General features: G+C 38.8%; 1 protein-coding gene across 1 annotated transcript in view; it reads left to right on the forward strand.

The window, feature by feature from the left end:
- The window catches only part of LOC124787859 (regulator of telomere elongation helicase 1 homolog), a 106,619-nt gene that overhangs the window by 82,987 nt on the left and 7,019 nt on the right, over nucleotides 1-16,613 (forward strand). The window contains exons 13-15 of the mRNA XM_047254822.1: nucleotides 7,929-8,465; nucleotides 8,719-8,863; nucleotides 14,422-14,549. Of these exons, the coding sequence (XP_047110778.1) occupies nucleotides 7,929-8,465; nucleotides 8,719-8,863; nucleotides 14,422-14,501 (762 nt within the window). The 3' untranslated portion in view covers nucleotides 14,502-14,549. The remainder of the gene's footprint in view (nucleotides 1-7,928; nucleotides 8,466-8,718; nucleotides 8,864-14,421; nucleotides 14,550-16,613) is intronic.

Below are 16,613 nucleotides of genomic sequence, written 5' to 3' on the forward strand. Positions count from 1 at the left end.
AATGCAGGCTGCTATTCTCCCATGGAGACGATCGTAGAGATGCTGGATGTAGTCCTGTGGAACGGCTTGCCATGCCATTTCCACCTGGCGCCTCAGTTGAACCAGCGTTCGCGCTGGACGTGCAGACCGCGTGAGACGACGCTTCATCCAGTCCCAAACATGCTCAATGGGGGACAGATCCGGAGATCTTGCTGGCCAGGGTAGTTGACTTACACCTTCTAGAGCACGTTGGGTGGCACGGGATACATGCGGACGTGCATTGTCCTGTTGGAACAGCAAGTTCCCTTGCCGGTCTAGGAATGGTAGAACGATGGGTTCGATGATGGTTTGGATGTACCGTGCACTATTCAGTGTCCCCTCGACGATCACCAGTGGTGTACAGCCAGTGTAGGAGATCGCTCCCCACACCATGATGCCGGGTGTTGGCCCTGTGTGCCTCGGTCGTATGCAGTCCTGATTGTGGCGCTCACCTGCACGGCGCCAAACACGCATACGACCATCATTGGCACCAAGGCAGAAGCGACTCTCATCGCTGAAGACGACACGTCTCCATTCGTCCCTCCATTCACGCCTGTCGCGACACCACTGGAGGAGGGCTGCACGATGTTGGGGCGTGAGCGGAAGACGGCCTAACGGTGTGCGGGACCGTAGCCCAGCTTCATGGAGACGGTTGCGAATGGTCCTTGCCGATACCCCAGGAGCAACAGTGTCCCTAATTTGCTGGGAAGTGGCGGTGCGGTCCCCTACGGCACTGCGTAGGATCCTACGGTCTTGGCGTGCATCCGTGCGTCGCTGCGGTCCGGTCCCAGGTCGACAGGCACGTGCACCTTCCGCCGACCACTGGCGACAACATCGATGTACTGTGGAGACCTCACGCCCCACGTGTTGAGCAATTCGGCGGTACGTCCACCCGGCCTCCCGCATGCCCACTATACGCCCTCGCTCAAAGTCCGTCAACTGCACATACGGTTCACGTCCACGCTGTCGCGGCATGCTACCAGTGTTAAAGACTGCGATGGAGCTCCGTATGCCACGGCAAACTGGCTGACACTGACGGCGGCGGTGCACAAATGCTGCGCAGCTAGCGCCATTCGACGGCCAACACTGCGGTTCCTGGTGTGTCCGCTGTGCCGTGCGTGTGATCATTGCTTGTACAGCCCTCTCGCAGTGTCCGGAGCAAGTATGGTGGGTCTGACACACCGGTGTCAATGTGTTCTTTTTTCCATTTCCAGGAGTGTATAATGCATTCAGTTCAGAAGACAAGAACTATTTTTAAAATATTTTCGAAATATGTTCTGCAGGCTGTGGTCCACTGTGGTGCTGTTAAACTGCTGTCAAATCTTGTACTCATGAATCTACATGCTCATCATGTACATATTAGTAATGTGAGAGAAAATAAGTGTTGTGACTAACGTGTGATAATTCGATATATATCACTCGCTTGATTGTCGTATGTTTTATGTTTATTTACTCTCTTGTAATGCTGAAAATATTCCTAATGTATTCTGTTCATTGAAGTCTCTGTCTTATTGAAGGAAAACCGTGGATAAACGTAAAGTGACTAGGGATCCTCTGAAGGCTTTTTAGAAAAGGAGAAATGTTGGAAAGCCAAAGGTAGTTGTTATTACCGTAAACAATAAAGATGATAACAAAGTGTGTGAACCTAATCTTGGTGGTACACCTGCCCATTGCCATGAAAGTGAGAAAGAAAATAATTTGCAGAGGAAGATTGGTTCCATTAGTGTAAAGTACGAATATTTTATTGTCGAATCGGATGTGAATGAAATATTTGATATGTCAGTTCTCAACGGAATTTTTTCAAACTCTGTAAGATGTATTCAGTGTAGTGAAGTCTGTCTGGAACTCTCTGCAAAAATGACGTAGGACTTTCCAGTGAAATGGAACTGAAGTGTTGTAAGTGTTCATACACGACCTCCTTTTGGAGCTGTGTTGCAGTAATTCCAAATGAAGAAAATTGTAGCAAAATCTACGAACACAACATTAGATTTGTTTATGCCTTGCATACAATTGGTGAAGGTGCAGTTTTCTGTGGCATTATGAATACTCCAAATCACCCAACCAAGTTTATGAACTATAATAGATTCATAGGGTCTAAAGTAGAATATGTATGTATAGAACCTATGAAAAAAGCTGTGGAAGAGGCAGTAATAGAAAACAGCGGTAATAGAAACCTGATTGCAGCATTCAATGGTACCTGGCATATCTTCATGGTGTAGTATTTGCCACCAGTGTGTATACAGGGAAAGTTTTAGATGTAGCAGTAATATCTATATATTGTAGGTGTCCACAAAAAATAAAGGTACACATGAAAATAATTGCACACCTAACTATACTGTCAGCAGTCGAGGAACGGAAGTGGCTGGTGTTGCTAGTATACTTCATTATTCTGTTGCATATGATAATGTGCGATAAGTAAATTGCCTAGGTGATGGTGATTCTATAAGTGTCAAACATATTCAAGAACTGAAGCCCTATGGCGATGATGTTGTAGTGCAGAAATCTGAATGTATTGGACACGTACAGAAACAAATGGATCAAGACTTCGGCAAGTGAAAGCTTCGTAACAAAAACAAAAACTCAGTGATAGTAAAGGGTTGCGTGAGAAGGGAAGGTTAACTGACAGTGTAATTGACAAAATACAGAACTATTATGGAATAGCTATTAGGCAAAACACACACAGTCTCAATGAAAAAGGTTTGGGCTCCTTTTTTTCCATACTTTTTCAACCGATGAAGGTCCCCATCAATACTTGTGTCCCAAAGGACAAAACAATTGGTGTAAGTACAACAAGGGATTGCTAGCTAGTGAAGTGTACATTCATAAACATAGTCTGCGTGATGTGGTATTGTAAGTGATAAAACATAGTTTGAGACCTAGCAGCTCCTGAACTGTTGAAAAAGTGTGTTTGTGGAAAAACTCAAAACCCCAATGTAAGTGTAAATAGTGTTACATGGTCAAGAATCTCCACAACTGTGTTGGAATAGAAACACTTCACTTTGGTGTGTGTGATGCTGTTGCTACATTCAATTATGGCAATGTTGTAAGATGCAAAGTATTTCGAAATATGGGAATGTATATAGGTTTCAACATGGTAAGAACAATGCTTGCTTTAGACAAAGAATGTCTTTGGGCTGCTGACAGGGCTATAAGTAGTCTAGAGATACAAGTCAGAGTAAAAAGGAGGAGGAGAAAGAGGAAGCTTGGAGGAGTAGTTTGCAGCAGATGAAGATAATCCAGCCTATGGATTGAAATGCATGAAAAAGCTAATCCAAACTTTGTCACTTGATTCCCAAAAGTTTTATTTTTTCATACAAATTAATTTTTTTTTCAGGATCTACCAAACCAATTTGCTTAAAATTTTTAGGAAATGTGACACAGTCCCTTCTGCGTAACTTAACACTACGTTTTTCCAGAAACCTGTATATTGTTCAGTTTATAAACAACAAATGGCACAAAAGTAGTGAATTTTCATTGAAATGGAAAAAATTAATCTCTAACTACTGAATTCAAATGGTTAAAAATCCATGTATTAAGTTGTAGCCAATACTCCAATAAATAACCTGTAAAAATTTCAACTTCTGAGTTCAAATACTTTCTGAGAAAACATTAATGTATAAATGCTATTTTAACATTGGAAAGATAGGACTTTCTGGAGCCTCTGTAGTGGAATAGCAACATAAAACAAATGTAGGGAAAGTAATCTTAAGGAAATGTAACACATCCATGAAAGAAGTGGCTTACAAAACACTCGTTCAACTGATTCTTGAGTATTGCTTGTCAATGGGACCCTTAGAAGGTAGGGCTAATAGAAGAAACAGAGAAGATCTAACAAAGAGCAGTTCATTTCATTACAGAGTTGTTTAGTTGTCCCGATAACATTAGAGAGTTGCTAAACAAGCAAGTTCCAGTGGCAGTTGCTGCTAGAGAGGCTTGTGCGTCATGGAGTAGTTTACTGTTGATATTCTGAAAGAATTCTGGCTAGAATAAGACAACAAATTAATTTCTCCCACATCTCACAAAATGTCCACAATGAGAAAATTCGAGGAATTATGGCTAATACAGAGGTTTATCAACAATCATACATCCCACACACCATGTGCGAATAGAACAGGGAAAGGGTATCAGATAGTGGTACCAGAAGTACCCTCCACCGCACACTATTAGATGGTTTGCGGATAATTGATGTAGATGCAGATATTTGGCTATAAAGCCACATAGTGGATCAATCATCGTGAATGCCATAGAACAATGCCGATTTCTGAGTGATTTTGATATAATGAACTTTTCTGAAATGTGACATGTGTTCATCAAGGATTGTGATTTATTCACCTCATAGCTTACAGGCACTAATGATATGATTGTGGTACAGGAGACATGTCAAAATAAGATAATACGACTTCACTGATATTAACTGTAATTAATAAGATATAGCAATATTTGAACATCAATGTAACTTTTTGTGAAAAAGACATCTATGTTTACATAACAAGATAGTTGATAACTACATCCTCCTACCACAGATATTCAGTTCATCCTTCATGAAATCCTCAACTGACTAGTAGCTTTGCTGAAGTAGGGTACAGTGAAACCCCTATTGTACATTTTCGTGCGGTCCAGACTTAAAAAACCCAAATTGAGGAAAATGCAGAATTGAGAAAAATTTAACACAAAAAAGGCACATATAATTGGCAATTGGCATATATGATTAAAAATCTCAATCCTCTCCAATACTTTGTATAAAACCTGTCCAAGTGGAGGAAATTAAATGTAGAATAAAATGTTTATACAATAATTTTTGGCAATGAATTTCATCAGGACTTAAAACATCACAGATGTGTAACAGCAAGTAAAAATTCATAAAAAAATTGAAATTGGTAGCTGGGTACAAGGTAACTGAGCTATTTTCCAACATGCTATGACGACAAATTGTACATTCAAAACACACTTTTTTGAGAAATCATCCTCTGTGCTCACCCAGAAAAAGAAAACAAAAAATTGATGAACGTGCTGAATTAAACTAAAAACATCACAGCAGCTAAGTGGTTAAACCATAAGCATATGTAGACATCTGCTTCCTGACAAACTTTGTCAACATTGCTGTTATATTAATGCTTTTCTTACAAGCCGCACTTCATATACTCGCTGTCATTAAAGTGTAATTTTAGGCTTGATGAGAGAAACAGACACATGAAAAAATGAATTTGCTTCCCCAGTTGACATGACAAGCTTATTGTAAATTGTCTCAGTAAATTTCTGTAACTGTATAAAATGTAAATTTGAAAGAAAGCTCAAGTGCTACAGTTTTGCTTTGTGCCCTCTACCACTGCTACCAATCTTTATGATCTACAATGCATTGTGCAAAGTATATACATGAGTAGTATATGTAGTTTTTGCAACTCTATCATGTCATATTTGAACACGATGGTCTTCAAAATGTGCTATCGCCAAATCCTTGTTCAATTTCCATGTGACATCTCTATCATAGCATATCATCTGCACGACAAGTATATTTTCAGTACCAGAGAAGGAAAGTTGCCACTCACCATATAGCGGAGATGCTGAGTCGCGGTAGGCACAACAAAAAGATTCACACAGTTATAGCTTTCGGCTATTAAGGCCTTTGTCAGCATTAGACACACACACACACACACACACACACACACACAGATGCAAACGCAACTTGCACACACGTCTGCAGTCTCAGAGAGCTGAAACCACACTGTGAGCAGCAGCACCAGTGTATGATGGGAGTGGCAACTGGGTGGGGGTAAGGAGAAGGCTGGGGCAGGGAGGGGGAGGGATAGAATGGTGGGGGTGGCGTATAGTGAAGTGTTGCAGTTTAGACTGAGGTAGGAGAGAAGGTGCGGAGGGGGGAGGGGGTAAATAGCGGAAAGTAGAGAAATAAAAAGAAATTAAAAGACTGGGTGTGGCGGTGAAATGACGACTGTGTAGTGCTGGAATGGGAACAGGGAGGGGGCTGGATGGGTGAGGACAGTGACTACCTTACTAGGAAGGAATGTAAAATTGGGAAATTTTTAGCACTGGGGCTACAAATTTTTGGTGTACAATCGTGAAAAGCGTTAAATCGGAGAATGTGAAATCCAAGTTCCTCTGTATCATGTAGCTCACTTTTCAGTAAATTTAAATTCATTCTCGGAATGTTCTTGGTTTTTAGTTTGTTGTAAATTTTCTTTCTCTTATGCTGGGGAGTCTAAGCATACAAGTTTAAATGACGAGCAGGGAGCATAAAATTATTTTTGTCTCTTGTATTATATCTGTGATCAAAACATTTTTCCTTCCATAATTCTAAACTGCCGTGTAAAAAAAAAAAAAAAAAAAAGAAGAAGAAATGATAATATCACAGATATATAGGGAGGGACTGTTAATAATTTAGGATTTTTAAATAGTGAGACACATGATTTCCTTGGCTGCACAGCACACGTTTGTAATGATTCTTTTCTGTAAATCAGTATGTGAGTTATTTTGCTCAAAATTCTCCAAATAACAATACCATACTGTATAACAGAGTTTAAGTAGCTATGGTATACAATTTTCCTTGTGTCCATGTCAGAGGCATTAGCTAACATTTGCACTGCCAGTGCCAAGCTACATTGTTTTTTATTAGATATAACTAAGAAACCTAAGAGGTTTTGGTGTTGCATGAAATCAGTAAGCAGTTCAAAATCATCTAATCGGTCACTCAGTGAACATACATGCCAAAATGTTGACATTTGATGTTTGGATGGACGACATCACAATTATAGGTAGTCTACGTAAAGCAGTTGTTGGCCACTGATACATCATATATATGGATTGCAATAACCCCTTCAGTGTCAACAAAGTCCTGAAGATGGTGCATTGAAATGCCGATACTGGTAGCTACACAATAACTTAAGGATGGCTGTAGGTGTTTAGTTTTTTTACAGTGATGAACAGCTGTAGTCCCCCAGACAACCTGGCACAAGGATGGACGTATAAAAAAGTTTGCTGATGATGCTGTGGTGTACAGGAAGGTGTCGGTGGTGAGTGGATGTTGGATACAATACAACTTGGACACAATTTCTAGTTGGTGTGATGAATGGCAGCTAGGTATAAATGTAGAAGATTGGAAGCTAATGCAGATGAGTAGAAGAAATAATCATGTAATGTTTGAATATAGTATTAGCAATGTGCTGCTTGACAATCACATTGATTAAACATCTAGGCATAACTTTGCAAAGTGATATGAAATGGAATGAGCACATAAGGACAGTAGTAGGGAAGGTGAATGGTCAACTTTGGTTTATGAGAAGATTAAAACTGTGGTTCATCTGTAAAGGAGAGCGCATAGAGAACACTAGTATGATCCATTTTCTGAGCCCTGCTCGAGTGTTTGGGATACCCACCAGACTGGATTAAAGAAAGACATTGAAACATTTCAGAGGCGGGCTGCTAGATTTGTTACTGGTATGTTCTATCAACATGCGAGTATCATGGAGATGCTTCGTGAACTTGGATGGGAATCTCTGAAGGGAAGAGGAAGTTCTTTTTGTGGAACACTATTTTGAAAATTTGGAGAACTGACATTTGAAGCTGACTGCAGAATGACTACTGCCACCAATGTACATTCCACCCAAGAGGCATGAAGATAAGACAAATTAGTGCATGTACAGAGGCTTGTGGATAGTCATTTTTCTCTTGCTCTGTTTCCAAGTGGAACGGAAAAGAAAGTGAGTAGTAGTGGTAAGAGATATCTTTCGCCACGCATCATAGAGTGGCTTGCAGAGTATGTATGTAGATGTAGGTGTAAATGTACTTGTACTTGTATTTGTACTTGAACTTGTGCTTGTTTAACTGTTGTCCAAGTATATGATTTTTTATTGTGCTTATTAGTTTATTGTAATGGACTGTGGTATTTTGCTTTGCAGTTTCCATCAGCATCTGTGTTAAGTATTTCAGATGTTTCTTTACCACCTGTACCAGCATCATTTGGAACAGCAATTGGTCGTTTATTAAACACCAAGGAAGACAGTCATAAATCATCAGATGATAATGCGACTTCATGGTCAATGAATGAATATACAACTAGTGCCTCCACTACACAGAGCCCAGCAATGAGTAACAATCCTTTCACAAATGGAAGCCTTTTGGATGCTCTTGAACCCCATACTACATGCATTAATTTGCTGAATGAAATGCCTGACAGTGTCTCCAAGAACAGAGGTACTATTGATATTAAAGGGAGCTGTTCACAACCTCCACCAGCCAAAAAGAAGAAGATGAAGATGGCACCTTTCACATATGTGCTGTCTGAATCAAATCAAAACACTTCAGAAAATGCAGTCCCCTTGCCTCTTTCTAGTAACAGGTTCAAAGAGGTGTCTAAATACAGTTCCTCTTCAAGAGCTGCACCTAGTAAATCTGGCACAGACAAACTGGATGATATTACAAACTATGTAAAGAAGGTAAGATATTTATATTTGTCTTAATATTTACTAAACATTACAACTACCTTTAATGGTTCAACAGCAAATTATCAAGTTGTTTCAGAACAGAGTTGTTTCACAGTCCTATTTTGTCACCATATGCCCATTCTCACCTCCCTCTCCATCTCCCTCTCTGCTGCCCCCTTCCCCCATTTTAGACAATTATACAGTTAAGTCTATAACCATCTATTAAGTTTAGTTCCTTTAATTAACACTTGTTAAATATTTTCAGGTAAAAGGTGCACTTGATACTGAAAATTATCAGAAATTTATCTCTGTTGTGAAAGAATACAAGACTGAAAGTAATGTGAAAAAGCTCCTTCTGCAACTGAAAGATATTTTCTTACGGTCAAAGGAATTAAATCCATATTTCTTAGGTAAATATTTTTATGTGTGTATAACACTGCGAATTCTGAAAAAAAAAAAAAAAATCTTAATGTTTCTATATTTTCTGTGATCTGTTTCATAATGTGAATAAAATACAGGTTGTTCAAAAAGTCTGCACGTGCTGTATGCCGCATTGAATATACTGAAATGAAACTCAGTGAAATAAAAGTTATTAATTTATTGAATATTCATTTTTACTTGCAAATTTTCACATTAAATGCTGAAAGTGTGGCCCCTGTTGTTGAATACACAGTTCAATTCCTATAATTATCTGGCACGTGTAGCTAACAATCATATGGCACTGCGGAGAGACTTTTTGAACACCCTGTACCTTAATTCAGCTTAGCCATGCACCTGCTTTTATTTAATATTTATGCATTATTATGTTTGATTTATATTAATTTTTAGGCTATTACCACAACGTTTGTCACAAAAACTGAATATACATGCAACTTACAATTTTTTTTTTTGACATCATTATGCCCAGCTGTGGTGCATGATTGTACTTATTTTACTGATATCGTTGCTTTCTTTTTTTCTCAAAATATCTTCATTTTCTCGCTTTGGTTTTTCCTATGTTCTTCTGACTGTGTTCTCTTCAATGTAACATTTGGTTTAGCTTTAAACTGATGCTTGTTGTTATAGATGCATTCAAGATATAAAAAAACTGCGCTCTCTCTCATTAATTTTGATTATCAAGTGTTGTTATTCACATGTTCGTGTCTTTATAAATTAATGTAAGGTGTACCCAAATGAAAATGCAATTACAGTTATGTGGAAAGAAATTTTAATAACAATTATAGAATTACAGTTCACGTGGAACAGTATGACTATACATAATTGCCACTGACATTGATACACCGATCCCAGCATGTAGGAAGAAATTGGAAGGCTTCAGTGTAGGAAACTCCTGGGTCACTGATGGATCTGGTTTTTCCATAGTGTGCTGCACTTCCTTGCCATGGTGGACTTCTGAAATTTCGGAGATTGTTTTAAGGGGCCGAAGATATACAAGTCACATGGGGAGATGCTGGGGCTGTAAGGAGGATGTTCTAGGACCTCCCATTCATATTTCTGAAGGAGCTATCCCATTTGAGAAATTGCCCCTGTACTTGTTCTTGATGGTCTGCTTGAGCCTCAGAAATGTATTGCAATACTGCCCAACATTAACTGTTGTACACAATGTTAGCCAGTTGATAAGTAGGCAGTTGATAAGTAGAGGTCCTTTTTCATTGAAAAAGAAACTGACCATTTCCAGCCTTTGTGGTACAGTGGGCTTTTTTTTTTTTTTTGAAGAGGCGAGCCCAGATGTTACCACTCCCTCCCTACTCATCTGTTTGTAGACAGGGCCAAACTGGTGACATCACCTTTTATCACATGCCACAATCTTAGCAAAGAAATCCATTCCTTGCCGTATTTATCGCAACAGAAGGGCGAAACTAACACCCATTTTCACTGTCTTCTGATCTTCTGAAAGATGCTTGGACATGCACTGTGCACAAACTTTGCCATAACAAAGCTTCTCAGAGAGTACGTGATACACTGTTCCTTTGCATGTTGACAGTTCAACAACAGTATCATGTGTGGTGATCTGATTTTTCATCTGTATGAACTCCTCCACAACCGAAATCGTAGCACTGGTGGTGATAATGTGCATCTGCCCAGGGCATGGCATGTCCTTGAAGTTTACATTCCAGTCTCATAACACTGACACCACCAGAATACTGTTCACCATGTGAGACACTGCTCTCTATACAGTCCTTTCATGCTGTTTTAAATTTGTGATGCATGCTCCTCTTCTGTGTGAAGAAATTGGATAACCACTCTTTGTGCTGATCGGGAGGAATTCGTCATGAAATGAAATATAGAAACAACTCTCTAGAAATGAGGAAATGGCTGCGAAGCCGTCAACTCCACATGTGCAACTGATAGTAGAATCATGCCACCCTTGGTAAATACATTCACCCACGGGAATTACAAATAACACCACTGCAGCGAAAGTCTCCTTTTCAATTAGGTGCACCTTTCCATCTGAACAAGTGCTGCCAGAAACACCAGCTTTTGCAGCCATGTGTGTCTTTACTAGCCTAGTCAATGTCTCCAGTTTGAGTAAACAATGTAGGATTAAGCAGGAAAGTCACCAAGATCTCCAGCTCAGACAAGGACTCCTCTCCCCCTTCCTTCCTCTTGCTCACCTGTTACTTGGAACGGTCTACTAGCTTCTGTTTCACTGTGTCAGGGTACTACTAAGTGGTAGGTTGGAATATTTTTTATTTTCCTTTAGTTGTAATATCTCTTTTGAAGATAGTTTGTTTATACAAAGTGACACCTTTATACTAAAACTGAACACATATGGTCATAGATTCTACCCCATTGTCAGCCATGTCTGAGCTGAGACCTCTGACTTTGTTTATCTGCCAGATGCAGCCGTTAACATCATCAAAGGTTCACAGGAGAGCTTCTGTGAAGTTTGGAAGGTAGGAGACGATGTATTGGCAGAACTAAAGCTGTGAGGGCGGGGCGTGAGTCGTGCTTGGGTTGCTCAGATAGTAGGGCACTTGCCCATGAAATGTAAAGGTTCAGAGTTCTAGTCTCGGTCCGGCAACCAGTTTTAATCTGCCAGGAAGTTTCATATCAGCGCACACTCCGCTGCAGAGTGAAAATCTCATTCTGTACATCATTTGTTTGTACATAACTGTATTTGTGTTTGAGCTGACAGGTAATACAGTTTTATCGCATTATCTAGATATTTTTTCAGTTTGACTGTTGAAGAATATTCTTTTTGTTTTTATTTATTTGTGATAAGACACATACAAGTCATGGAAGTGTTGAAAAGACATGTAGGATCTCATACGAAGGAATCACAAATTTTACTGGTGCTACATATGATTTTTGTAGCAATGGAATCACAATTTCAGCTCGGTGTAAGCTGCACGTAGTCTGTTCAGCAGTAGTGTGTATGAATACTGTTAGCAGAAAAGGAGCACATCTCTGTCTAAGGTGCGAGATAATTGTAAGGGTCAAATTCTGTTATTACATTCATGCACTAGCCAGATGCAGGTGAATGTAGCATAGACATGTCAAATAACAACAAAAATAGAATGGTGAATGTAATCACTTTGTTAATAAAAATATTTTTTGTCACAATAATAGTGAGTATCTTCACAAAATTATGTATCTTTGAGTGAACAAAAATACTGAAACGGGAAACTGTTTAAATAAGCTTGTTTGTCAACAGTTAACTTATTTGATAACTGCGGACAGCTATCTGTCACCTCACATGCTCCTAACACCCCACTGAATGCTCAGTCTGTGACATATGACCTTGCATTCAGGAACAATGCATTTATCACAACCACCACCACCACCACCACCACCATCATACAGTTGTTTCCTGCCAGAAGTAACTGAAGATAATCAAATGAATCTGAATAATACATGATCATAGGGGTCTATTAGGTCTTTCTGTAAGAGATTTCATAAGGTTTATAAGTGCTTAGGGCCACTGGTAGTGATGATGACGATGATGATATTGTGATGTGAAACTATAAAAGAAGCAATAAGCTGAATTATCATTGTGTGAGGGCTAAGAAATAATCAGTAGGGATCACCAAAATCCAAAATATACTGAAAGAGCACCATTGTATATCTGTTGACATGTGGAAGAAAGTTTTATGGGGTTGAGGTATATGATGTGGCACTCAAATGAATGTGTGTGGTCTGCCAGGTGAACATATTTGGCTGTTATTCCTGGTTTGTTGTCAGACCATTGCTTTTGGAAAATAGCAGAACGAAAACAGGTCTAAGAAAATTGTTATCATAATAAACTGCTCCTCATAAAATGTAAACAGTTTGGAAAGTAAGTATGAACTGCTACAGATATGGGTATTTTTAGACATTCAAATACTAAGGTAAAACTAAAAGAATGATACACCTTGTATTAAAAGAACATTACACTGCAGCTTCACTGTTTTATAACAAGGAGCACTTTATTGTTTAGATATTACATAAAGCATTAATTGGCAGCAATGGTGGATGATTGTTGTATTACATTCATGCTCCAACCGAGATTTTAAAATTCAGTTTATGAGCTCTTTTTGTGATGACAGCATCCTCATGAATAGTCCCCATTGTCATTAAACCACACAGTAGAGTAGCTTGTCCTCAGCAAATTTAAAAGCTATGATTTTTGCCAGCTTTCAGGCATGTCACAGTATGTGTGTGTGTGTGTGTGTGTGTGTGTGTGTGTGTGTGTGTGTAAAATTTAAATATCATTATTTGCAATTGAAGAATTCCTGCAGGATGTTTCCTTCTGATGATGCTTTGCTAATCTGCTGAAGTACATGTGCAAGTGAGCAGAGAGAAAACGTGAAAAAAAAAAAAAAAAAAAAAAAAAAAACAAACAGAGAAACATAGCTTCCTTGTGTTGTTCTTGGTGGCTGATTTAGAATTTAAAGTATCTGAATTTGAATGACTGATATTGCAATTTGGATCTTTCATTGAACAAGTTTCAGATGTGATGGCAGAGTAGTGAAGCTGCCCAGACAAGTACAAAATTTCTGCTACTTGCCATATGTATGATGTATTGTCACATTATTTGTCTGACTTCTTTTATGTACGTGTAAATATTAATATAATAGAGGGAAACATTCCATGTGGGAAAAATTTATCAAAAAACAAAGACGATGTGACTTACCAAACGAAAGCGCTGGCAGGTCGATAGACACACAAACAAACACAAACATCACACAAAATTCAAGCTTTCGCAACCAACGGTTGCTTCGTCAGGAAAGAGGGAAGGAGAGGGAAAGACGAAAGGATGTGGGTTTTAAGGGAGAGGGTAAGGAGTCATTCCAATCCCGGGAGCGGAAAGACACCTTAGGGGGAAAAAAGGACGGGTATACACTCGCGCACACACACACACACACACATATCCATCCACACACATCCAGACACAAGTAGACATATTTAAAGACTTTAAATATGTCTACTTGTGTCTGTATATGTGTGGACTTTAAATATGTCTACTTGTGTCTGTATATGTGTGGATGGATATGTGTGTTTCCCCCTAAGGTAAGTCTTTCCGCTCCTGGGATTGGAATGACTCCTTACCCTCTCCCTTAAAACCCACATCCTTTCGTCTTTCCCTCTCCTTCCCTCTTTCCTGATGAGGCAACAGTTTGTTGCGAAAGCTTGAATTTTGTGTGTTTGTTTGTGTGTCTTTCGACCTGCCAGCGCTTTCGTTTGGTAAGTCACTTCGTCTTTGTTTTTTGTAAATATTAATATATTAACAGAAAATTGTTAATTGAATACTAACAATGGTATAATGAAAGGCAACTGCACACCATGTAGAAGAGATGTGTCGTAGTTGATGGTGGGTGTATCTCAACTATAAAACCACAACAGTGGCTCTCCCTTCTACCCCCCCCCCCCCCCCCCCCCCCACCTAACTACCCTCTTTTACCTTTCCCCTGCCTCCATTTTCCTCTCCTCTCCACCACTGTACAGCTTAACTTTATATGTACTCAGAATTAATTTCTGTTCACAGGTTTCCGAGCATTTTTGAAGGAGGATCATGAAGGTGAATTTTACCGAATGTGCGAACTTTGGAATGTGACAACTGTTTGAGATGCAAAAGGTTGTAATGACAAGCCGTGCTCAAGATCTGACTCTTAGGTTGGTATATTTAGCTGTGTGTATTTCAAATATTCTTTTTCAGTTGCTACCTGTTGCAGATTCCATGGACAGCATAAATGCTTTTGCCATGATGTGAGACAGTGTTTATTTAAACAAGACATGGTTTGCTTTAATGGATACTGAATTGAAGTTGTACTCTGAGCACAGTTGGAAAAGGCACAAACAGTGGAACGTGACACTGTTAGGCAGATACTAGTACACACAGTTAAACAGGATATAATAACAATATAGAATGGCATGACACTAAAGTTCAGAAAAGTGAAGGGAAGAAGCAAAGTCTGGCAAAAATATCACAGTCCAAGGTAAACAAGGACGATCAGTTAATGGAATCTGTTAATGGAATAGTTGCAAAGATGATACTTTCAAAGTAAGAAGGCTAATTTCCTGCTACAGGCAGCCTTTATTAGCTTTCCTTGGGTACTAGGGCAGTGATGTGGGATGGCTGAAGTTGGAGGTTGGCACCAGTGCCTGTTGAAACTTCCATAGGTTTGGAAGGATTTATATCACCATACTTTTTATCATATCTGATTTAGCACTTTTCATCAAAAGTATGTTTTCTTTTGTGTGTGTGTGTGCAGCTTGTTGACTTCCACTAAAAGCTACTGTGTGAGACCACAAGTGTTTGGAAAAGGGTCATCATGTGAATATGAAATCACCTCGTCACTGCCAAAATAAGACCACTGTGACATCATTGTTTCAAGGAATCATCAATTTCAGCTTAGTAAATGTTGTTGAAGGCATAAACATACATTGCATATTTGCATACCACTAGAATGCTGAATAGTGTGTTAACTGCATTTGAGAATATTATCCTGCAAATGGGTTCAACGTATCATAAATTTACCCATCCCCAAATTTTCAAGGTTGTTTAATAGGCAGCCATATACCAAGCAACAATGAATGTTCTTTATCATTAGTGACAGAAAAGTGACACTGCACACTGTCAGGATTGACAGTCAGTTTTTAATATAATTAATAGGGCTGATTGCACAGTGAATAATAATGAAAGCAAGAAATGCTCATGTAAGAGTTTGAGTTTTTTATCATCTTGCTTGAGCATTGAGGGTATGGGAGTGTTTTACATGACTGTGATGTGTACCAAACATCGTGGCACACACCAGTCTTATTACATGCCACAGGGTGACTGTGGAGATTAGTATGATAAGTTTTTCATGAAACAGTCTACAATAAACCAGAGAGCCTGAGCCCATGAGCTACAAAAATCACATAATGTGGAACATTCATAGGTAATAAAAACTGGATATATTGGTCATAGGGAGTCACTTGCAGTCCTTCTTTATGTCAATTGCTGTTTTTATTTTTTACTTTTATTTATTTATTTATTTATTTTTAATTTTCAAAAAGACCTGTTTCAGGTAATGTCAGCTATCTACAAATGTATACAAAAATAACAATAAATTACTATTGGTTTTTAATTTTGAATTTACATATTTTGTAATTACATAGTAACCCGTCTTAACAGCACTATCAGTTCACAGACATATACTAGAACCATACTTGCATGGTATCATTTTATATTAGAGGGCACTCTTTAAAGCTCAAGATGTTTTGCACCAATCAAATTTCTTTTAAAATTTTAATATAAAGCTACAGGATGCGAGTATGGCATTAGTATGTGAAAGTGAACTGGTAGTTCTGTTTAGACTGGTTACTCTGTATCAGTGAGATAGGATACAATATAAAACTTTTATATTAAAAATAGAGAGAAAAATTTTTAGTTTCATAGTATTGCAGTCACAGGATTAGAACCCAGTTGTAATCCAGTTCTAATGTTTAACAGATGTGAAGGTGGGCAATATTACACGGAATAGGTCTTTCTAAAATAAAAATAAAAAACAGCCATTGACAGACAGAAAATAAGCCTACAGATAACATCACAATACAATGCAAGACAGTGTGTTTGGTAATGTAATTATGTAGATTTGGTACAGTTCTGCCTGCACTGACAGTGATGTGTGCATGAGGTGTGCTTGATTGTGTGTATGAATGGTGTATGTTTCCCTTCTGCTGATGAAGGCTGTG

Source organism: Schistocerca piceifrons, chromosome 3 (assembly GCF_021461385.2).
Source record: "Schistocerca piceifrons isolate TAMUIC-IGC-003096 chromosome 3, iqSchPice1.1, whole genome shotgun sequence".
NCBI classification, from domain to species: domain Eukaryota; kingdom Metazoa; phylum Arthropoda; class Insecta; order Orthoptera; family Acrididae; genus Schistocerca; species Schistocerca piceifrons.